This window comes from Somniosus microcephalus, chromosome 3, assembly GCF_052327205.1.
Source record: "Somniosus microcephalus isolate GS21.2 chromosome 3, FLI_Smic_1.0, whole genome shotgun sequence".
NCBI classification, from domain to species: Eukaryota; Metazoa; Chordata; class Chondrichthyes; order Squaliformes; family Somniosidae; genus Somniosus; species Somniosus microcephalus.
In genome coordinates, this window is record NC_140989.1 from 98,831,733 (window position 1) to 98,855,996 (window position 24,264).

Genomic DNA, 24,264 nt, shown 5'->3' on the forward strand with positions numbered 1-24,264 from the left:
GCCTCACTTTTCCTGGGCTGGTGAAAATCTGGCTGTGGTCTCCACTAATTGCTATCCAGAGACCCCTGCTAGAAACTACATATGCAGACACCCGAGCTAGACACTTCTGTGATAGTCAAATAGTCTATAGACTCTGGAACAGTTCCCATGGATTGGAGGATAGCTAATGTAACCCCACTATTTAAAAAGGGTGGTAGAGAGAAAACTGGGAATTATAGACCGGTAAGCCTGACATCGGTAGTGGGGAAAATGCTAGAGTCCATTATAAAAGATGTAATGGCAGAGCACTTGGAAAACAGTGACAGGATCGGACAAAGTCAACATGGATTTACAAAAGGTAAATCATGCTTGACTAATCTGGAATTTTTTGAGGATGTAACTGGTAGAATAGATAAGGGAGAACCAGTGGATGTGGTGTATTTGGACTTTCAGAAGGCTTTCGATAAGGTCCTGCATAAGAGATTAGCGTGTAAAGTTAAAGCACATGGGATTGGGGGTAAGGTACTGTCTTGGATAGAGAACTGGTTGGCAGACAGGAAGCAAAGAGTTGGAATAAATGGGTCTTTTTCCGAGTGGCAGGCAGTGACTAGTGGAGTACCGCAGGGATCGATGCTAGGACCCCAGCTATTCACAATATATATATAAATTATCTAGACAAGGGAACTAGATGTAATATCTCCAAGTTTGCAGATGGCACAAAGCTGGGTGGGCGTGTGTGCTGTGAGGAGGGTGCAGAGAAACTCCAGTATGATTTGGACAGGTTGGGTGATTGGGCAGATGCATGGCAGATGCAGTATAATGTGGATAAATGCGAGGTTATCCACTTCGGTGGCAAAAACAGGAAGACAGATTATTATCTGAATGGCAATAGATTGGGAAAAGAGAAAGTGCAACGAGACCTGGGTGTCCTTGTGCACCAGTCGCTGAAGGTAAGCATGCAGGTGCAGCAGGTGGTTAAGAAGGCTAATGGTATGTTGGCCTTCATAGCGAGAGGGTTTGAGTACAGGAGCAAGGATGTCTTGCTGCAGTTGTACAGGGCCTTGGTGAGACCACACCTTGAGTATTGTGTGCAGTTTTGGTCACCTTCTGGGAGTCCAGAACCAGGGGTCACAGTCTAAGGATAAGGGGTAAGCCATTTAGGACTGAGATGAGGAGGAATTTCTTCACCCAGAGAGTGGTGAACCTGTGGAATTCTCTGCCACAGAGGGCGGTAGAGGCCAATTCATTAAATATATTCAAGAAGGAGTTGGATATATTTCTTGAGGCTAAAGGGATCAAGGGATATGGGGAGAAAGCAGGGACAGGGTACTGAATTTGGATGATCAGCCATGATCTCATTAAATGGCGGAGCGGGCTTGAGGGGCCGAATGGCCTACTTCTGCTCCTATCTTCTATGTTTCTATGTCTGCAGACACATATAAAATGGACAATGTAATCTCAGCCAGGTTGCCATTGGACGGTTGACTGAGCATTACTTGATCTCCAGGGCCGATTCAGATATGCAAATACAGGTATATAAATGAAACTAATAACCTTGTATGTTTATTATCTTGCATGGAAAAGTAAGTGTGAAGTATATACAAGGTAAATGTAATTTCTTTGATTAGCTTTCTGATCAATCAGGCTTTAGGGAAAAGGACAGGTTTGACAAAGACCACAGCAGTCGAGACATTTATTCATCCAACCTGGACAAACAGCAAAACACCATTAAAAATGGCAAGAAGGCATGGACTAGAACTTAGCAGGAAAAAGCAGAAAACCGTACAGGAAACATTTTGTCACAAATTAATATTTGTGGGTCTTAGACAGCAAACCCTTCAGAAACAAACACATCCGTAAGTGTGTTCTTCTTCTCTTCTTAGGCAGTCCCTCGGAACAGAGGATGACTTGCTTCCACATTAAAAATGAGTTCGCAGGTGACTGATGAGTCCAATGCGGGACCGACAGTCTCTGTCACAGGTGGGGCAGACGGTGGTTGAAGGAGCGGGTGGGTGGGGTGCTTGGGTTGACGTGCGCTCCTTGCGCTGCCTGTGCTTGGCTTCCGCTTGTTCCCGGCGAAGCGACTCGAGGTGTTCGGCGCCTTCCCGGATGCTTCTCCTCCACTTTGTGCGGTCTTGGGCCAGGGATTCCCAGGTGCCGGTGGGAATGTTACACTTTTTCAAGGAGGCTTTGAGGGTGTCCTTGAAGCGTTTCCTCTGCCCACCTGGGGCTCTCTTGCCATGCCGGAGCTCCGAGTAGAGCGCTTATTTGGGAGTCTCCTATCGGGCATGCGGACAATGTGACCCCTCCATCGCAGCTGATTGAGCGTGGTCAGAGCTTCGATGCTGGGGATGTTGGCCTGAGCAAGAACACGGACGTTGGTGCGCCTATCCTGCCAATGGATTGGCAGGATCTTGCGGAGGCAGCATTGGTGGTACTTCTCCAGTGCTTTGAGGTGCCTGCTGTACATGGTCCATGTCTCTGAGACATAGAGCAGGGCGGGTATCACTGCTGCCCTGTAGACCATGAGCTTAGTGCCGGGTTTGAGGTGCTGGCCTTCAAACACTCTCTTCCTCAGGCGACCGAAGGCTGCACTGGCACACTGAAGGCGGTGTTGGACTTCATCGTCGACGTCTGCCCTTGTTGACAGTAGGCCCCCGAGGTATGGAAAGTGGTCCACGTTGTCCAAGGCCTTGTCATGGATTTTGATAATCGGGGGGTAGCATTGTATGGCGGGGGCAGGTTGGCAGAGGATCTTTGTCTTACGAATGTTTAGTGTAAGGCCCAAGCTCTCGTACGCTTCGGTGAAGGCGTTGACGATGGTTTGGAGTTCGACCTCCGAGTGAGCGCAGACGCAAGCATCGTCTGCATACTGTAATTCGACGACAGAGGATGGGACGACCTTGGATCTGGATTGGAGGCGACGGAGGTTGAACAGTTTCCCGTTTGTTCTGTAAATTAGCTCCACTCCAGTGGGGAGCTTACTGAGGGTGAGATGGAGCATTGCAGCAAGGAAGATCGAGAAGAGCGTTGGTGCGATGACACAGCCATGCTTGACCCCGGTTTGTACATGAATTGGGTCTGTGGTGGATCCGTTGGTCAGGATCACGGCTTGCATGTCGTCGTGAAGCAGGCGGAGTATAGTGACAAACTTTTGAGGGCAGCCAAATTTGAGGAGGACACTCCATAATCCCTCATGGTTGACAGTGTCGAAGGCCTTTGTGAGATCAAAGAAGGCCATGTACAGTAGTTGGTGCTGTTCCCTGCATTTCTCTTGTAATTGACGTGCGGTGAAGATCATGTCCATTGTGCCCCTTAGTGGGCGGAATCCGCATTGCGACTCTGAGAGGAGCTCTTCGGCCACTGGGAGAAGGCGATTGAGGAGGATTCTTGCGATGACTTTCCCTGTGGCAGATAGCAAGGAAACTCCTCTGTAATTATCGCAATCGGACTTGTCACCTTTCTTGAAGATGGTCACAATTACGGCAATTACTGAGAGCCCCTGGCATGCTCTCCTCCTTCCAGATAAGAGAAATGAGTTCATGAATTCACACCAGTAGTGCTTCTCTGCCATGCTTTAGTGCCTCCATCTGATCCTGAGGCCTTGTTGTTCTTCAGTTGTCGGATGGCCTTTTCAACCTCATGCCAGGCTGGGGTTGTGCTGAGATGGTGGCGGGTAGCATGCTGTGGGATGGAGTTGAGGACACTCGTGTCGAAGACAGAGTCGTGGTTAAGGAGATCTTCGAAGTGCTCCTTCCAGCGGGCACTGACTGCTTCCATGTCCTTGATGAGTACCTCTCCGTTCTTGGCCCGCAGTGGGGAAGGGCCTTGGGTGCTTGGGCCGTAGATGGTCTTGACTGCGCTAAAGAATCCACGCACGTCGTGGTTGTCGACTAGCTGCTGGATCTCCTGCACTTTCTCCACCCACCAACTTTTCTTTAGGTTGCGAGTTTTTTGTTGGACCTCGGCCTTCAGGCTTCTGTAGAGCTGCTTTCTTGCTCTCGAGTTCTGTTGCTGTTTCCAGATCAGAAATGCCTTGCGCTTGCGGCTTATCAGCTCCTGGATCTCCTGGTCATTCTCGTCGAACCAGTCTTGGTGTTTCCTGGTCGAGTGACCGAGTGTCTCTTCACAGGTGCTGATTATGGAGGCCTTGAGTGCAGACCAGACGCTGTGGGCACTCTGTGTCTCTGCATCACTGGGAGTCGTCAGGTTGTTTGTGAGGTGCAGGCTGAATAGGGCTTTCTTAGCGGGGTCTTTGAGTGCTCCAGCGTTAATTTTCCTTTGGCATTGTTTCTGTTGCCGCTGCTGTTTTGGGGCTACATTGATGGAGATGACAGAGCGGATTAGGCGGTGGTCTGTCCAGCAGTCATCAGCTCCTGTCATGGCGCGGGTGATGCGAACGTCCTTGCGGTCCCTCGCTCGGACGATGACATAGTCCAGCAGATGCCAGTGCTTGGAACGAGGGTGCTGCCATGAAGCCTTGTACTTGTCTCTCTGACGGAACAAGGTGTTGGTTATGACGAGGCCATGTTCTAAGCATTTCGACAGGAGGGTACCGTTGGAGTTGGCTTTCCCTACCCCGTCTCTGCCGATCACACCTCTCCAGAGGTCTGTGTCCTTTCCAACTCTGGCGTTGAAGTCGCCAAGGAGGATCAGCTTGTCGCCCGTTGGGACTCGGGACAGGGATTGTTCGAGGCTGGAGTAGAATTCCTCTTTGGTCTCGTCTGTGGATTCCAATGTTGGGGCGTATGCACTGATGACTGTAGCGCACTGGTTCCGGGCTAGGGTGAGTCAAAGAGTCATGAAGTGCTCGTTTATACTGCTAGGGTAGTCTCTGAGACGCCCGACCAGTTCGTTTTTTATGGCGAAGCCTACCCCATGGAGTTGGCGTTATTCTTCGGGTTTGCCTTTCCAGAAGAAGGTGTAACCACCGCCTTGCTCCTTGAGCTGGCCTTCCCCTGCCTGCCGGGTCTCACTTAGGGCGGTGATGTCAATGTCGAAGCGTCTGAGCTCCCGGGCAACGATAGCAGTACGGCGTTCCGGTCTGTCACTGTTGGGGTTGTAAGTGTGTTAACAGGAAACTAATTGTTCTATTGAGTATCAAAGATAGAAAACTGTCCCAGTACAATGTGCATCCTAGACAATGCACATTGAAAGAAAGCAGAAACCACTGCGATGCAGTAATTGAAATGTATACACACAAAATACTGAAGTATTCAAAGGAGCACAAACAAGAGGTTTTATCAAGGAGACAATGAACAATAGAGGATGAAGAGTACACACTCCCTGATCACATACAGCACAGACCAGCTTCAGAGTAAAGCTCCTTTGCCTCAAATGCCCAGCCTCCGAAGAGAAACCCCCTACTGCATCAGTATCAATTTTTCATTTACCAGCATCTTGGAGTGAAATGTTAAATGAGGGTGGTTTTGTTCTGTTGGCATGTGCCTACTGAGAACGGTGTTGTGATTGCCCTGATTAATTTCATGCAGCATCATTTCAACCAGCATAAAGAGGAAGTTTGCATTTGGTCAATGTGCTAACCCATTGTATTAACCATTTCACGTAGCATTCTGCTCATAGTTGCATACTTTTATAGCTGAGGATGTGCCTGCACTGCTACTCTCTTCACATAACATATAACATGTTATTGTTGCATTCCTATCTACCGTTACCTATAACCTAATTCACTTACTGCTACATTGTCATAAACTTCAATCAAATTAAGTTTGTATGTTGTTGATGTCCAAGAATAAGGTGTGACAATACTGTGGTCTGCATTCTCTGATCCACATCTCTGCAGTTTTGTCGGACCACATATAGACATTCATATAATACACAAATCACTAAAAGTAGCGATGCAAGTTAATAAGGCCATAAAAAAAAGCAAACCAAGCACTAGGGTTTATTTCTAGAGGGATAGAATTGAAAAGTAGAGAAGTGATGCTAAACTTGTATCGAACCTTGGTTAGATCACGCTGCGTACAGTTCTGGTCATCACATTATAAAAAGGATATAGAAGCACTGGAGAGGGTGCAAAAGAGATTTACAAGGATGATGCGAGAAATGCGAGGATATATCTATCAGGAAAGGATGAACAGGCTGGGTCTCTTTTCTCTTGAAAAGAGAAGGCTGAGGGGTGACCTAATAGAGGTCTTTAAAATTATGAAAGGATTATGAAGGGTTTTGATAGAGTAGACACAGAGGCCAGAATTTTCTGGGGTCCGTGCGGGTGAGATTGGAGGCGGGTCGGGTGGGAAATTTGAAATATCTTGCAGCGGGTCAGGAACCCACCGTCATCCCGCCCCCACGCGCCTTTCCCTCGGGTATGTTTGCCGGCGCGGCAGCGACCCGACCGGCAGAGGCGGGCGACCTACTTCAAATCATTAACATGTAGTTGTCAGACCCTTAAGCGCCTTTTTCAGCCTACCTTTCAAATTTCCGTGGCTGCCCACGGGATTCACGCAGCTCGGGAACCATGTCAGTCAGCCTGAGGCGGGAGAGGAGTGGCCATTGCTCCAGCTGATTAGATGACAGCATGAAATGTAGTATAAAAGTTCCCACCTCACACCTGATCACTTTCCTCAGGCAAAAGCTGTTGTTGACTGCATTCCCAGCACACATTTTGCTTTCTACAGGCTGCAAGTGTTTCCAGGAAAGTCACCATTCAGTCTCACCTCATTGTTACAACCTATCACATCATTGACAGATTGCTCCTATGATCTCTACTTGACCTGCCATCTATTCCATCAGCATGGGTGCCGTTTATACTGTCGCACCTTGGCCCTCAGAATCGGACCACAATGAGCCCCAACACCAGCAGCACCAACAACACCACCAACCTTTTCCTCAACCACCTGATGCTGCACAGAACAGAGGGCATCAGTGCAGGGCTGCACCGTGCCGGAGGTGATTCCCCCAACACAGGGTATACAGGCAGAGGATGAGCTTCCTCAATATGACTGAGCAGCAGTGGCAAAGGAGGCTCAGGCTATCATGCCAGGTTGTCGCTGATATTTGCACATTGCTGGAGCAAGACCTGCAGCCCAGAGGAGCGGGTGGACACACCTTACCAGTGGCTATCAAAGTCACCAACGCCCTCAATTTCTTCGCCTCAGGCTCCTTCCAGGGATCTGCAGCAGACATTTGCGGCATCTCGTAGTCGGCCGTCCACAGATGCATCACACTGATCACCAATGCCCTCTTTGACAAGTCAGCCAATTATATCAACTTTGCCACTGATGAAACCAGTGTTAATTAGCAGGCGCATGGCTTTGGCACTCTGGCTGGCTTCCCACGAGTGTAGGGCATCATCAACTGTACACATGTGGCTATCAGGGCATCCCATCATAACCCAGGAGTCTTTGTCAACCGCAAGGGCTCCACTCTGTCAATGTGCAGCTGGTCTGCAACCATCAAGATTATCATGCATGTGCCAAATTCCCTGGCAACTGCCATGACTCGTCCTTCGCCAGTCCACCCTCCCTCAGCTCTTCACTCCTCCAAACAGACTTTCCGGCTGGCTGCTTGGAGACAAGGGCTAGCCCTTCTTCCTCTTAGGAAGTCCCCGGAGTCGAGGATGACTTGCTTGCACTCCAATATTGTGGGTTCTAAGGTGACTAATGAGTTCTATGCAGGATCTACAGACTGTGCCACAGGTGGGGCAGGTAGTGGTTGAAGGGACAGGTGGGTGGAGTGCTTGGTTAGTCATACACTCATTCTGCTGTTTGTACTTGGCCTCCGCATGCTCCCGATGAAGAGACGCAAAGTGTTCAGCGCCTTCTCCAATATTTCTCCTCCAATTTGAGTGGTCTTGGGCCAGGGATTCCCAAGAGTCGATGAGGATGTTACATTTTTTCAAGGAGGCTTTGAGGACGTCCTTGAAACATTTTCTCTGCCCTCCTGGAAATCGCTTGCCGTGACGGAGCTTGGAGTAGAGTGCTTGTTTCAGGAGTCTTGTATCAGGCATGCGGACAATGTGGCCCGTTCATCAGAGCTGATTAAGCATGATCAATGCCTCAATGCTGGGGATGTTGGCCTGAGAGAGAACACTGACATTGGTACGCCTATCCTGCCAATAGATTTGCAGGATTTTGTGGAGGCAGTGTTGGTGATACTTCTCCAGTACTTTGAGATGTCTGCTGTACCTTGTCCATGTCTCTGAAGCATACAGGAGGGCGGGTATCACTGCTGCTCTGTAGACCATGAGTTTGGTGCCGGGTTTGATGTCTTGGTCTTCAAACACTCTGTTCCTCAGGTGGCCGAAGGCTGCACTGACACACTGAAGGCGGTGTTGGATTTTGTCATCGACGTCTGCTCTCGCTGACAGAAGGCTCCCAAGGTATGGAAAGTGGTCCACACTGTCCAAGGTCTCGTCATGGATTTTGATAGTCGGGGGGGCAGTGTTGTGCGGCGGGGGGCAGAAGGACCTTTGTCTTTTGAATGTTTAATATAAGGCCCAGTCTCTCGTATGCTTCAGTAAAGGAATCAACGATGGTTTGGAGCTCGGCCTCTGAGTGTGCACAAACACAAGCATCGTCTGCATACTGTAATTCAATAACAGAGGTTGGGACAATCTTGGTTCTGGACTGAAAGCGATGGAGATGGAACAATTTCCCGTTCGTTCTGTGAGTTAGCTCCACTCCGGTGGGAAGCTTGTTAGAGGTGAGATGAAGTATTGCAGCGAGAAAGATTGAGATGAGCATTGGTGCAATACAGCCTTGCTTGATCCTGGTCTTCACTTGTATTTGGTCTGTGATGGATCCGTTAAGGATTACAGCTTGCATGTCATCATGGAGCAGACGGAGGATGGTAACGAATTTTTGAGGACAGCCAAATTTGAGAAGGACACTCCATAATCCCTCTCGGTTGACAGAGTGGAAGGCCTTTGTGAGGTCAAAAAAGGCCATGTACAGAAGTTGATGCAGCTCCATACATTTTTCTTGGATTTGTCGCACAGTGAAAATCATGTCCATTGTGCCTCTTAGTGGGCAGAATCGGCATTGTGACTCTGGGAGAAGCTCTTCAGCCACTGGGAGGAGATGTTTGAGGAGAATTCTTGCAATTACTTTCCCTGTGGCAGACAACAGGGAAACTTCTCTGTAATTACTGCAATCGGACTTGTCTCCTTTCTTGAAGATGGTCATGATTATGGCATCTCTGAAATCTCCTGGCATGCTCTCCTCCTTCCAGATAAGGGAGATAAGGTCATGGATTCGCGCCAAGAGTACTTCTTTGGTTGGCTTCCCATGGGTGTAGGGCGTCATCGACTGCACACGTGTGGCCATCAGGGCACCCTACCATAACCCAGGAGTCTTTGTCAACTGCAAAGGATACCACTCCCTCAATGTGCAGCTGGTCTGCAACCATAGGAAGATCATCATGCATGTGTGTGCCAAATTCCCTGGCAGCTGCCATGACTCTTTCGTCCTTCGCCAGTCTACCCTCCCTCAGCTCTTCGCTCCTCCAAATAGACTTTCCAGCTGGCTGCTTGGAGACGAGGGCTATGCACTGAAGATTTGGCTCATGACACCCTTGAGAAGACCAAGTACTGAGGCCCAGGAGAGATACAATGAAAGCCACATTTCCATCAGATGTGTCATAGAGCAAGCAATAGGCATGTTCAAAATGCGCTTTAGATGCCTTGACAGATCTGGAGGAGCCCTTCAGTACACACCAGCCAGGGTCTCCAGAATCATCGTGGTCTGCTGCACCCTGCACAACATAGCGCAGCAGCGAGGATTGACGCTGCATGAGGAGCAAGGCACAGAGCGCACAGCCTCTTCAGAGGAGAAGGAGCATCAGCTGGAGGAACCTGCGGTCCAGATCCCACCAGCACCCGAGCACACTGCTGCCCGGGAGGCCAGGGATGGCCTCATCATGGCCAAAATTCCTTAACTTTACGCAGTACACCCATATGGCTGCCACGTGCTATGCCAGGTTGGCACCACCCCACACCAACACCATAAAGGATCCCTACAATGACCAGGCCATTCCCTTCACACTGACCATCATTGCTGGAGGTACCGTTAAGTCTCACCATTCACTGCAACTCACTAAGCCACTTTCAAATGTACGCACAAATTTGTCCAAGGCTGGAAAGTGGTGAAAATAATGATTTTTATGGTTGACAATACATTAATGGAAACTTTACATTAACATTGAATAAAACACCCAAGTGGCTACCCTTGTGAATCTACTTGTGTGTCATCTTTCTGCAGGTGGCCATCCTTTCCATGGAAAAGCCTACAGTGGCCATCGCCTGCGACACGGTGATGCTCATGTTGGAGATCGACTCCTCCAGTCTCCGAACATTTGCAGACATTGCGGTCGCAAAACCTGTCAGAAACCCCTGCGCTTCTTCCTGTACCTCCAGGATCACCCTCTTTCTGGATGGCCCCTGAGGCTCAGCGTCTGTATGCAGCTGAGCAGAGTTGGGAGCGTCCTGCACTCTCCGGCGGGGAGTCTCCACTGCTGTCCTTGTCTCCACCATTTGCTCTTGCTCACTTGTGACGGACCCAGTGACAACCCCACTCTATCCCGCATGGCACCCACCAAGGTGTGCGTCTCTGCACTGGTGCTGGGTGCGCTCACGTCTGATGACGCTGCGCCCTCGGAGGCTCCTCTGAAGAGTCGTCTTCCTCTTCCTCCTGGACAGTTGGTGGGGGGGTGTGGGTGGGAGAGTAAAGAGATGCGTTAGATATGCCATATGAAGAATGGGTACAGATACCATTATGCACATGATGACCATTCAGTGGCTGATGACATCAGTCCCCATATGAATGACTGATGTATGCCATGTAGCTGTATGAAAAGTAATTCTGAAACCAGGTTGCTGAGATGTCCCCCTCTCTCTGTCTCCCACCTCCAGCTGCTTGGCCACTCCTGATACTTCCAACTCAGCCTCCTCTGCTGTTGTGAGGGTGGCAAATGATGGAGGCCCACCTGCAGTTCTCTCCCTCTCCCTCTTATTGTGCGCTCTTTTCTGCAAGGAGGGAAAGAAGCAAAGGTTGAGTGAGAGTGATGGAATGAGTGTAAGGAATGGATGGGTTATATCTTTAGAGGGAGAATATGATGGATTGGGGTGGCAATGCCAAGTGGCCGCCTTGTGTGTTATTAGTTGGTATGATTGCATTAGGACGAGGGTGAGTGTGCGGCTTGGCTAGTAAGATGGGGATGTGATAATGTAGTAGAGAGGGATGGGTGGACGTGCAAGGATGTGCAGGAATTTGGTTGGGAAGGCAGAGTGATGGGGATGTGATGAGAGGCAGAGCAGGATGAAGTTGAGTGTGGCTTTGTACTCACCTTTCCTGATCTAATGGGATAATTGAAACGTTTCCTGCACTGCACCCAGGTCCTCCTGAACACATCCCCGCTGTTGACCTCCTCTGCAATTTAGAGCCAGGCTCATTTTGTCTCCTGGGGTGGTGTCTTCCGCCCATTCGAAGGGAAGAAGACCTCCCTGCGTGCTCTGATTCCCTCCACAAGCATATGGAGAGAGTCATCGGAGAACCTGGGTGCAGCCCTCTGCCTCTGTACAGTCATGTCTCCAACTGCTTGGAGCAATCAAAGCCTTCAGTGCAGTGACTGCACACTCCTAGATGAACCTTCAAATGCAATGACACCATGGCTCCTTTAAATATCCCAGCTGAAGCCGCATCATCAATGACATCAGCAGACCTGCACCATTTAATAGGGTCGGGTAAGATGCAGGGTGGGCTTAACAGACCCCATTAGCGCAAAGTCAATTTCTGCAGCGGGATGGAAGCAACAATGGGGTCGCAACCCGCCACGCCGACCGCCCGCACCCGACCCACCCAGGTAAAGAAACTTCCTGCCAGAGAGTGTGTTTCCACTGTGTGGGGAAGTGTCAAACTGGAGGCCATCAATATAAGACAGTCGCCAAGAAATCAAATAGGGAATTCAGAAGAAACTTCTTTACCCAGAGGGTGGTAAGAAAGTGTAACTCGCTACCACGGGGAGTGGTTGAAGTGAATAGTATAGATGCATTTAAGGGGAGACTAGATAACCCATATGAGGGAGAAGGGAATAGAGGGTTATGCTGATATAGTTAGACGAGGAAAGACGGGAGGCAGAATGGCCTGTTTCTGTGCTGTATATTCCATATAATCTTATGTATAATCTAATCAATTAAGTTTATATTGGGAAAGGGAGGAGAAAAGTTAAGCGGAAAAAGAACCCTTGAGTAAACTACTGTACATTTTATGCTTTCATATACAGAACTAATACCAGTCTTGCTTTTTGTTAGGTATTATGCCACCCAAAGGCAACACAAGAAAGAAGCTTCCTGATCCTCTCCCTGAGGGCTTGATCCTGATGGATTCTGAGAAAAAACAGTGGAAACTTGGGAAAATTATTGGCAAAGGTGGATTTGGGCTGATACACTTGGGTAAGGAAGCATAATGTAGCCATTTCACAACTATTTCTTTGTTGAGAGCACTTGATAATTTAAAGCTGATTTATCCAAAGCAAATTAATAGATTTCTTACTGAGGTGTTGTTTTGCACCAAAGAGCCAACTGGGGGCATAAGAACCAAGTGCAAGGAGTTCTTGGAACTTCCTATCTCAGATCTTCATAAAAAAACTTAATCCATCCTGATATTTTAGTGAGTCTCTGTTTAGTTTTATTTATATTTATTTCAAGGAGGAACTCCTTTATTGTGAAAGTATTGGCATTTTGTTCTCTCACTGAAAACAATAGAAGCTTGGGTATGTCATTCTGCCCAGTGCAAGATGCATTTTTGTTGCCATTACTAGTTAATAGTGTGTGAGGGATATCCTTTGTTAATTTTCATATTAGTTTATTAATTCATCTGTAGAACACATATATGATCAATACTATCACTTTAGCAATCAGAAACCATCCACAAGTCTAAATATAGTTAATAAATCCAGTCCAGAATAATATGCAATGTCATGGACTAAACAAGAAATGGAGAGGAAAGCTTATTAATTCATAATCAATTATTAACCATATAATTATATATTTACAAGAGTGTAGTGAAATTCATCAGAGTTAAAGGGTGAGCCATGTTATTTAATAGTCAACCGGTGAAATGGAGCCATCACCTCATTATTCTGGACAGCTACATGGCCACTTTCTCACTTAAGAACCCCAATACTGGTGACCAAACAGACCTAAATAGCTGCTGATGTAATAAGAATATAAGTATTCCAAGAAGTAGAGAGTCCAATAAAGTCTCTTTTAGCTGCAACAAATGCATAGTGAATTAATCATAGTGTATTCCTCCTGTGTGGTCATTCTTTCAAAATGCCCAGTAAATGTAGCTTTGGTCTTTGATAATGGTAGATGTTATCTGGTTAATTTGATTTGTTTGGAATATGGCCAAACCAGCGTAAAAGATTGCGGAATTTCAAGCACAGTTTACGTTCAGTGCAAATCGAGTTTCCTCCATCTTTTACGCTAGTTTAAAAATCATCGCGCTGGAAGCCAGCTCCGCCTACAAAACTGGCTACTCCCCCAAATCGAATTAATGAGCATGGTGAGTTGCCACGGATTGTGCCCGTTTGCAGCCATTCGAGGAGGCTCTTCAAATCAAGCTGTGTTTTTTAGGCGCAAAGGCACTAGTAGGCACATTTTAAAAGTTTTAAATCTTAAAAAATATTTAATTTATTAAGAAACTGACTAGTGTACATCAATGAAACTAGTAAATGGTTCTGTTTAGTTTTTTGAAGTCATTTTCAGTTATTTAAAATTAGGTTACTCACAGGTAGTGGACGAGACACTTATTAAAAATGCTTATTTTTTTGTGATAAACCCATTTTCAACTGTATTAATAAAACTGCACCAGGTTACCACTCTTAAATACAGAAATAAATATTTTTTAATGCAAGGGAAAAATAATAAACAATTACGCTCAAAAACACTGCCCGATTGTGCTGGTTCATGGAAGATTTTATATTTGTAATTATGCAAATGAACTTGAGCAGAAACTTGAACTATAACTTCACTTTGGAAAACCAGCGCAATTTTGAATGCAATTTTGTGCTTGGATTGCCAATTGCACCCAAATAGGAAACTCTACCCAATTATGTTCAGTTTTGGGTTGGCCTCCCTACCTTGGGAGAGATATACAGACCTTGAAGAGGGTCCAACAGCGATGCCCCAGGATGATACCTTGATTGAAATAACTGAACTATTGTGTTTAAAAGGAAGATAGGTATTCGGTATGGAGAAAAGGCAGGAAATAAAAAGCTGCCATGAGTAACAAAATGGCAGAGCAGGCTCGTTGGACTGAATATCCTCTCTTCCTGCTATTATAATTTTGACTCAAATTTGGACATAATTGAATCATGTGACATGGTCCCAATTTTATTTTTACGTTCACCACTGCCAGCACTATATTCAACAGATATTTTATTTAATAACTGAGGTATATAGTAATAGCTAGATAAATTATAAGTTTTTAATCTGATTGCAGATGGAATGTTTTCTCATCGTTTTACAAACTGAGCATCAAGCGTGCTTTATAGCATTTGGGATTGGAGAACATGCTTGTTTTTTGCCCTGCCTGGCGTTGTTGAGGCCAGTTGTTGCAGCCCCACCAGCAGCTTGACAGAGATCAACTAACTCAGCAGAGACCAGGGATCTAATTTTGGAATTTCCCTCCACTGTTTGGTTGCAATTTCATAATGTGGTGTATTGGGGGAACTCCTCATTCTGCAAACATTGCCCCCTTTCTGTGGAGTGAGCACATTGTAATGGGCCAGAAATTCAGGTCCCCACGGGTGCGTACGCGCTGTGTACTCAAGCGTAGGGCCAACGAAAGTGCCGGTTTCGTGCATGCACTGCACATGCGCTGGAAACCGGAACTTCCGTTCCCTTGAAGGAAGGGATTCGCAGGTCAAACGCGTGCGCCAGAGAGGCAGCGCGTAGACCTGGAACTTCCGATTTTTGTACAGGTTTCTCCGTGCGGGTAAGTCCCTAGCAGCTGCGCGTGAAAAAAGCAGTCGCAAGGCCTGCTTTTAACAAGGTAAGAGGTTAATTAAGTAAAATTAAAATATTTTTTCCACAGGTTTATCATTTTAAAATACTTTAAAGAAAAGTAAGTTTATTTTTAGCCCCGTTAAAAACTTAAATTTTTTCATAAATTTAAATTTTTGTTTAAAATAGTTAATTTATATAATTTAGAGTTATTATAAAAATGTGATTAAAAAAAATTATTTGAAGTTTTACTTAGGTTTTGGGGCAGATCTCTATTCATAGATTTGACAGGTCTTCCTGTCAAATCTATGAATAGAGATTCCCTGCTCCGATTGGCTCCCCGTGGCCCACGTGATCCCAGAGGACGCTGCAAACTAACTTCGCTGCACACCGGCAGCTGGAGGAGGCCCAGGATCGGAATCCCAAGCGGCCCCACAGCACAACGGCAGGCGTGCTAGGTAAGTGCAGGTCGGGGGCTTGCGCCCGCATGAAGCCTCCAACCCAAATTTCTGGCCCAATATAACTAGCCTTGCGGTATGTCATTGCAGTGCTTTTGGCTTCACAAAGTACTACATAAAGTGGATGCTTACAAGTCTTTGAAGGTGATCTAGCTGAGATGGGCAAGTTTGATTGCTGGAGCAAGCATTAGAGTAATTGTCAATCAGGGCTAAGATTTGAACTTAGCCTTCAAGTTGAGAGTCCAATGCTGGCTTTTTGTACTAATAATCATTGCACTGTTTATTTTTGTTCCGATCTTGTTTTATCTTGATCGCTTCTATTTTATTCCTAGCTTCTCCTGCCACAGAAAAGGATGTTGGGGATGATGCTGTATATGTTATTAAAGTAGTAAGTGTGCTACTTTCATTCAGAAATCTTTTAGCTTTGATTCAGTTGAAATTGTAATCATATGCTCCTCCTGGTTGTTCCATTAAATTATATATTCCCAGTTCCCTTTGTCTCTCTTCATAGCTCAAGAGCCTGATCAGTTTAGTTTCATACCACTGTACCTTCTCCAAACCTAACATAAGCCCACATTGGTATGTTGGCTGGAATTGTATACAGAACTCCAGATGGAGTCAAATCACCTCTGCAGAAGCTCATTATTACCCCAGCAATTTATGTTCTATTCCCATGGTTATACACACCAAGGTCTTAATTGTCTTCTTTACTGTTGAATTACACTATGCTTATGATTTTAACAAGCTATCCACCAGTACTCCCAGGTTCTTCCCCTGTTATCTACTACCGTTCATCTTGTAGTCCCACTGAATATTCCCCTTCTCCAGTTTCATGGCCTTGTATTTTTCATATTAAATGACATCTAGTTCTTGTTAGTCCAAATACCTATTCTCTCCAAATCTCTTTGAATTTACTCAATTTTTTTCCTTTTATTTGAAGCCCTGCCCAGTTTTATCTCATCAGCAAACTTAGACAGCTTTGCTTCTGTCTTCATTTCCAAATCATTTATGAGCAATAAAAGCAATATTGACCCTAACACTGATGCTTGAGACATCTTGCTAATTACCTTCTTGCAATTTGATTCCACATTTACACTGATGAAATCCAGTTCTAGCTCTTCACCATCTCTCAACCCACCACTGCCTTAGTATTATCAGGCTGCTTGTCTGACATCCACTCTTAGATGAGCTATTATTTCCTTTAGCTTAACATTGGAAAGACCAAAACCATTATCTTCGGCCTCTGGCACAAACTCCATACCTTTACCTCTCATTTCATCTCCTTGTTTGACCACTCTCTCAGGCTGACCCAGACTGTTGGCAATCTGGGCGTCCTGTTTGACCATAAATTGAGTTTCTAATCCCATAATCCACTCCATCAAAAAGGCCGTATACTTCCACCTCCATAAAATCGTCCACCACTGCCCCATTTCAGCCATCTACCACTAAAACCTTCATTTATGTTTGTTATATCCAGACTTAATTACTCCAAAATTCTCTTGGCCAGCTTTACAACCGCCACCCTTCATAAACTTCAGGTTATCCAAAACTCTGCTGCCCATGTTCTATCCTACACCAAGTTCCATTTGCCATTTACTCACTTCCTCCCTGACCTATATTGGTTCCCAGTCCACTAACACCTCAAATTTAAAATTCTTATCTTTGTATTTAAATCCCTCCATGGCTTTGCACCTCCAGCCCTACAACTCTCCTTGAGTTCTCTGTTCCTCTGACTCAGCCTCTTGTGCAACCCCCTCTTCTTTCGCCATACCTTTGGTGATCATGCTTGTAGTCATGTTGGCTCCACTTTGAAATTCACTTCCTATCTTCCATCCTCTTCTCTTTAAGACGCCATTAAAATCTAATGTTTTGACTGCTTTCTAACACCCTGCCTAAAATATCCTTCTTTGGTTCAGCATCTGTTTTTCCTTGTGCCACTGTGAAGCACCTTGAGATATTTTTCTATGTTAAACACACTAAATAAATACAAGTCGTTGTTAATGCAGATGCATGTCCAATTATTCTTTGCTTTCACTGATTGAGTTCATTTCTAATGTTATCCAAAAGTTTCCACACGGCCCAACCCCCCCTCCCCCACCCTGCCCATTCTGCAGGGGATTGCAGAATTTAGCTATGCGGTTAGGTATACTAACAAGTGAGGGACAGATAGTAGAAAAGAAAAGAAAAATCAGGACTTAAGCTGCTCTCTATTATCCTCTGCCCAGCAGATGAAATAGGTGCAGCACAGGCAGTGTCTGCAGGGTTGGATCAGTCTGTCCACTCACGCTGATTAAGATCACCGGAGCATGCAACAAATGGGATGTATAGGTCCACAAGTGATAGTATTCCTCCAGTGTGTTTCACCTAAGTAGTTATTTTTCATGTGTGAGGCTAGACAATAAGGGTCAATAGACTATACTACTATTGTAGCATCAATCACAGCTAAGTCAGATCCTGTCCTAATTGATGCCCACATAAATGTACTTTCCAGCAGGAGTGATCAGATAGCGATTAGAACTTGGAACTGTGACTGGTTGTAACCTAGGGATACTGAAGTCAGTTGTTGTGTCCCGATTACTCAGATCAGCTAGCTCAACATGGATCAGGGTTTGAACTTGGGAGCTTCCTAGTCTGTATGGCTTAGAACTACTTGATGCAATGCAATTGCTCACTAGGCCACAAGCAGAACCAGTCCATGAATAGATATGTTTGTTACTACTTCATGCACTAGAGATGAAACAGGAAGAGCAATATACTTATTTGATTCTGTTACTTTTCTGTATGAATGCACTATTATAAGAGGTAATTCTTGTTTTCAGGAGCACCAAGAAAATGGACCCTTGTTCACAGAACTAAAATTTTATCAGAGAGCAGCAAAACCTGAGCACAGTAGGTACCTGTGAAAAGAGAGTGTGCTAATTGCACATTGTATTTGTGGGACTGCACTTGTATGAATGAGTAGTAATTTAAGTACAGTGTGATGCCTTTGTACATAGTAATTATATTTTTTAAATCAGTGCTACAGTATGTTCAGGGCTAAAGTCCATGTATCATCAACATCTTTATTCTGCAGCGTATGAATGAGGAAAATAATTACTGTAACATAATTGCAGTGCTGCTACAAAGATAACTGGATTAAACAGGACACAGCAAAGGAATAGACTAATTTTGCTCATGTTCATCAAAAGAAAATGCAAGTATTTTAATAGAGGGTTTTGTTTGTATATTTCTTCAACAGTAAATAAGTGGATGAAGAACCACCAGCTGAGTTTCTTGGGAATTCCTACTTACTGGGGATCAGGGTTGGCTGAGCACAATGGGAGGAGGTGAGAAGATTCCACGTCAAATGTCAATCTTTCCTAGGTCAGGTTTTTCTTTCTGAAATTATGACATGTTTTAAAAAAAAAATTTCTTCTCTACAGCTACAGATTCATGGTAATAGACAGACTTGGTGTAGATTTACAAAAAGTGCTGGAAGCAGGTAGAAGCCAGTTGAATAAAGCAACAGTTTTGAACATTGGCAGTCGATTGGTAAGCAATGAACACAAATGATGGCTGTATCATGTACTGTACTAATAGGAGGCCAGAATCACACTGAACTCCAACCTTTTTTTGCCACTGTGAATGAACTGAACGCTCTACTTCAAAATCAGCACCTGAGTAAATGAGACACACTATGGACAAAATCAGATGGGCAGGGACAGCTGCTAATATAACATGGTAGACAGGCTCCATTATATTCCTGACCTTACATGGCCCATTCTTTATACCCCTACTGGGTTGCAATGATGAAAATGTTTTCAAAATGACCCGTGGCCTATTGGGGAAATGCATCAAATGGGGTAGCACTAAGACATATAGATTAAGTTTAATCCCTGTTTTTTTGCTGTGTTTGCTAATTCAAACAAAGCAGCAGCTCGGGTACTACAATTGGACTCATCACCCCTGGGCTAGAGAAGGAAAATATCAGCCAGGGTTCTCACTGCTCATCGCTTTCCAGTAACCTCAGCTGGAGAGTCAGAGGAGTTGTGATGGATATGACACGATAATCTAGTGGCCATGGCACTAAGGTTATAAATTGACAATCCCACCATGGCAAGTTATGAAATTCATTTCAATAAATCTGGTAATTAGCACCAGAACATGACTGTGATAGATGCCAGATTGCTACAGAAATCCAACTGGTTCACAAATGTCCTTCAGGGACGGGAATCTTGCACCCCTAACTGGTTAGGTCCACATGTGACTCCAGTTCCACACATGGATCCTGCAAATGCATTGGCTGGAATTTTCTGGGGTCCATGCGGGCGCGATCGGAGGCGGGTTGGGTGGGAAATTTGAAATAAGTTGGAGTGGGTTGGGAACCCGCTGTCATCCCGCCCCACGCGCCTTTCCCTTGGGCGCGTTTGCCAGTGCGGCAGCAACCTGAACGGCAGAGGCAGGCGACCTAATTGAAATTATTATCAACTGGTTGTCAAACCCTTTTTTAGCCTACCTTTCAAATTTCTCTGCATGACCATGGGATTCACGCAGCTCGGGAACCACGTCTGTCAGCCTGAGGCGGGAGTTGAGTGGCCATTGATCCAGCTGATTAGTTGACAGCATGAAATGTACTAGAAAAGCTCCCACCTCATAGCTGATCACTTTCCTCAGGCAGAAGCTGTTGCTGATTGCATTCCCAGCATAGATTTAGCTTTCTAGAGGCTGCAAGTGTTTCCAGCAAAGTTGCCATCCATTCTCACCTCATTGGTAGAACCTGTCACACCATTGACAGATTGCTTCTGTCATCTCTACTTGACCTGCCATCTATTCGATCCGCATGGGTGCTGTTTATACTGTCGCACCTTGGTCCTCAGAATTGGGACCACGATCAGTCCCAACACCAGGCACACCAGCAGCACCAACAACAACACCACCAACCTTCTCCTCAACCACCTGATGCTGCACAGGACAGAGGGCATCAGCGCAGGGCTGCACCGCGCTGGTGGCGATACCCCCAACACAGGGTTTACAGGCAGATGATGAGGTTCCTCAACATGACTGAGCAGCAGTGCCAAAAGAGGCTCAGGCTATCGTGCCAGGTCGTCTCAGACATTTGCAGATTGCTGGAGGAAGACCTGCAGCCCAGAGGAGCAGGTGGACATGCTTTACCAGTGGCTGTAAATGTCACCAGCGCTGGTCATCTTCCAGAACTCGATAGACTCTGGAACAGTACCCATGGATTGGAGGGTAGCTAATGTTACCCCACTATTCAAAAAAGGTGGTCGAGAGAAAGCGGGGAATTATAGACCGGTAAGCCTGACATTGGTAGTGGGGAAAATGCGAGAATCTATTATAAAAGATGTAATGGCAGAGCACTTGGTAAGCAGTGACAGGATCGGACAAAGTCAACATGGATTTACAAAAGGTAAATCATGCTTGACTAATCTACTGGAATTTTTTGAGGATGTAACTGGTAAAATAGATAAGGGAGAACCAGTGGATGTGGTGTATTTGGACTTTCAGAAGGCTTTCGATAAGGTCCCACATAGAGATAGGAACAGGAGTAGGCCATTCGGCCCTTCGAGCCTGCTCCGCCATTCAATGAGATCATGGCTGATCTTCGTCTGAGATCATAGCTGATCTTACCAGTTCAGTACCCCGTCCCCGCCTTTTCTCCGTAACCCTTAATCCCCTTAGCCTTCAGAAATATATCCAATTCTCTCTTGAAAATATTTATTGAATTAGCCTTCACAGCCCTCTGTGGCAGGGAATTCCACAGGCTCACCACTCTTTGAGTGAAGAAATTCTTCCTCATCTCTGTTTTAAATGATTTGCCCGCTATTTTTAGACTGTGGCCCCTGGTTCTGTGCTCCCCGGCCATTGGAAACATTCTCTCTGAATTCAGCCTGTCCAGGCCTGCCATAATTTTATATGTTTCGATGAGATCCCCTCTCAATCTTCTAAACTCCAGTGAGTACAAGCCCAAACTATTTAATCTCTCTTCGTAGGTCATTCCCGCCATTCCAGGTATCAGCCTGGTGAATCGCCGTTGCACTCTTTCCATGGCAAGAACATCCTTCCGCAGATGGGGCGACCAAAACTGTACACAATACTCCAGATGCGGTCTCACCAGCACCTTGTACAGCTGTAGTAAGGTATCCCTATTCCTATACTCGAACCCCCTTGATATGAAGGCCAACATACCATTTGCTTTCTTAATCGCCTGTTGCACCTGCATGCTCTCCTTCAGTGACTGGTGCACAAGAACACCCAGGTCCCTCTGCACTTCCCCATCTCCCAATCTATTGCCATTTAGATAATAATCTACCCTCCTGTTTTTACCCCCAAAGTGGATAACCTCGCATTTATCCACATTATAGTGCATCTGCCACGTATCCGCCCATTCCCCCAACCTGTCCAAATCGCACTGTAGCCTCCTGACATCCTCATCAGAGCCCACCCCTCCTCCTAGTTTAGTGTCGTCAGCGAATTTGGAAATATTGCATCCAATTCCCTGATCCAGATCATTTATATATATTGTGAACAGCTGGGGTCCCAGGACAGATCCTTGCGGCACCCCGCTGGTCACTGCCTGCCACTCCGAAAACGAGCCGTTTATTCCAACTCTCTGTTTTCTATCCGCCAGCCAGTTCTCTATCCACGTTAATACTTTGCCCCCAATCCCATTAGCCTTAATTTTGCATGATAATCTTTTGTGTGGAACCTTATCGAAGGCTTTCTGGAAGTCAAGGTACACCACATCCACTGGCTCTCCCCCATCTATTTTACCAGTTACTTCCTCAAAAAATTCCAGCAGATTAGTCAAACACGATTTACCCTTTGTAAATCCATGTTGACTCTGTCCGATCCTTTCCCCATTTGTCAAGTGCTCCGCTATTTTATCCTTAATAATGGACTCTAGCATTTTGCCCACAACCGATGTAAGGCTTACTGGTCTATAATTCCCTGCTTTCTCTCTACCCCCCTTTTTAAATATTGGGGTAACATTAGCTACCCTCCAATCCACGGGTACTGTTCCCGAGTCAATGGAGTTCCGGAAGATGATCCTTAGAGCATCTGCTATCTCCAGGGCCACCTCCTTAAGTACCCTAGGATGTAGTTTATCAGGCCCCGGGGATTTGTCGGCCTTCAGTCCCCTCAACTTACCCAACACCATATCCCTAGAGATACTAATTTCTGTCAGCTCCTCCCTCTCATTAGTCCCTATGTTTGCCGATATTCCTGGGAGGTTATTTGTGTCCTCCTTTGTGAATACAGAACCAAAGTATGAGTTTAATTGGTCTGCCATTTCCTTATTCTCCATTATATATTCTCCCGAATCGGACTGCAAGGGACCGACTTGGGATTTTACCAGTCTTTTCCTCCTGATATACCGATAAAAGCTTTTGCAGTCTGTCTTTATGTTTGCTGCAAGTTTACTTTCGTATTCTATTTTCCCCTTCCTGATTAATCCCTTTGTCCTCTTTTGCTGTATCCTGTACTGCCCCCAATCTTCCGGTCTGGTGCTTTTTTTTGCCAGTTGATATGCCCTTTTTTTTGATTTTATGCTGTCCCTAATTTCCCTCGTTATCCACGGTTGAGTCACCTTTTTAGGTTTATTTTTATGCCAAACCGGTATAAACATGTTCTGGAATTCTTCCATTCTATCTTTGAATGCTTGCCATTGTCTAAGAGATTAGCGTGCAAAATTAAGGCACATGGGATTGGGGGCAAGGTATTGACTTGGATAGAGAACTGGTTGGTGGACAGAAAGCAAAGAGTTGGAATAAACGGGTCATTTTCCGAGTGGCAGGCAGTGACTAGTGGGGTACTGCAAGGATCGGTCCTAGGACCCCAGCTGTTCACAATATATATTAATGATCTGGACGAGGGAATTGGATGTAATATCTCCAAATTTGCAGACGACACAAAGCTGGGTGGGAGGGTAAGCTGTGAGGAGGATGACGTGAAACTCCAGTACGATTTGGACAGATTGGGTGATTGGGCAGAAACATGGCAAATGCACTATAATGTGGATAAATGTGAGATTATCCACTTTGGTGGCAAAAACAGGAAGGCAGATTATTATTTGAATGGCAATAGATTGGGAGAAGGGGAAGTGCAAAGAGACCTGGGTGTTCTTGTGCACCAGTCGCTGAAGGTAAGCATGCAGGTGCAGCAGGCGGTTAAGAAGGCAAATGGTATGTTGGCCTTCGTAGCAAGAGGGTTCGAGTACAGGAACAAGGATGTCTTGCTACAGTTGTACAGGGCCTTGGTGAGACCGCACCTTGAGTACTGTGTGCAGTTTTGGTCGCCTTACCTGAGGAAGGACGTTCTTGCCATGGAAGGAGTGCAGCGAAGATTCACCAGGCTGATACCTGGGATGGCAGGAATGACGTATGAGGAGAGATTGTGTCGATTGGGCTTATACTCACTGGAGTTTAGAAGATTGAGAGGGGATCTCATCGAAACTTATAAAATTCTGTCAGGCCTGGACAGACTAGATGCAGGAAGGATGTTTATGATGGCCGGGGAGTCCAGAACCAGGTGTCATAGTCTAAGGATAAGGGGTAAGCCATTTAGGACTGAAATGAGGAGGAATTTCTTCACCCAGAGAGTGGTGAACCTGTGGAGTTCTCTGTCACAGAGGGCGGTGGAGGCCAGTTCATTAAATATATTCAAAAAAGAGTTGGATATATTTCTTAAGGCTAAAGGGATCAAGGGATATGGGGAGAAGGCAGGGATAGGGTACTGAATTTGGATGATCAGCCATGATCTCATTGAATGGCGGAGCAGGCTCGAAGGGCCGAATGGCCTACTCCTGCTCCTATCTTCTATGTTTCAACTTTTTCGCCTCAAGCTCTATCTTGCCTGGCACCC

At 45.9% G+C, this 24,264-nt stretch overlaps 1 protein-coding gene across 5 annotated transcripts in view; it reads left to right on the plus strand.

The window, feature by feature from the left end:
• Positions 1 to 24,264, plus strand: part of LOC147121227 (serine/threonine-protein kinase VRK1-like) — a 336,605-nt gene that overhangs the window by 208,942 nt on the left and 103,399 nt on the right. For 4 of the 5 annotated variants that reach the window (XM_085981413.1, XM_085981409.1, XM_085981410.1 and 1 more), the window contains exons 2-6: positions 12,248 to 12,388; positions 15,735 to 15,790; positions 18,222 to 18,291; positions 18,641 to 18,728; positions 18,825 to 18,933. In XM_085981413.1, the coding sequence (XP_085837539.1) occupies positions 12,253 to 12,388; positions 15,735 to 15,790; positions 18,222 to 18,291; positions 18,641 to 18,728; positions 18,825 to 18,933 (459 nt within the window). In that variant the 5' untranslated portion in view covers positions 12,248 to 12,252. The remainder of the gene's footprint in view (positions 1 to 12,247; positions 12,389 to 15,734; positions 15,791 to 18,221; positions 18,292 to 18,640; positions 18,729 to 18,824; positions 18,934 to 24,264) is intronic. The other variant, XM_085981411.1, reaches the window with a different exon arrangement.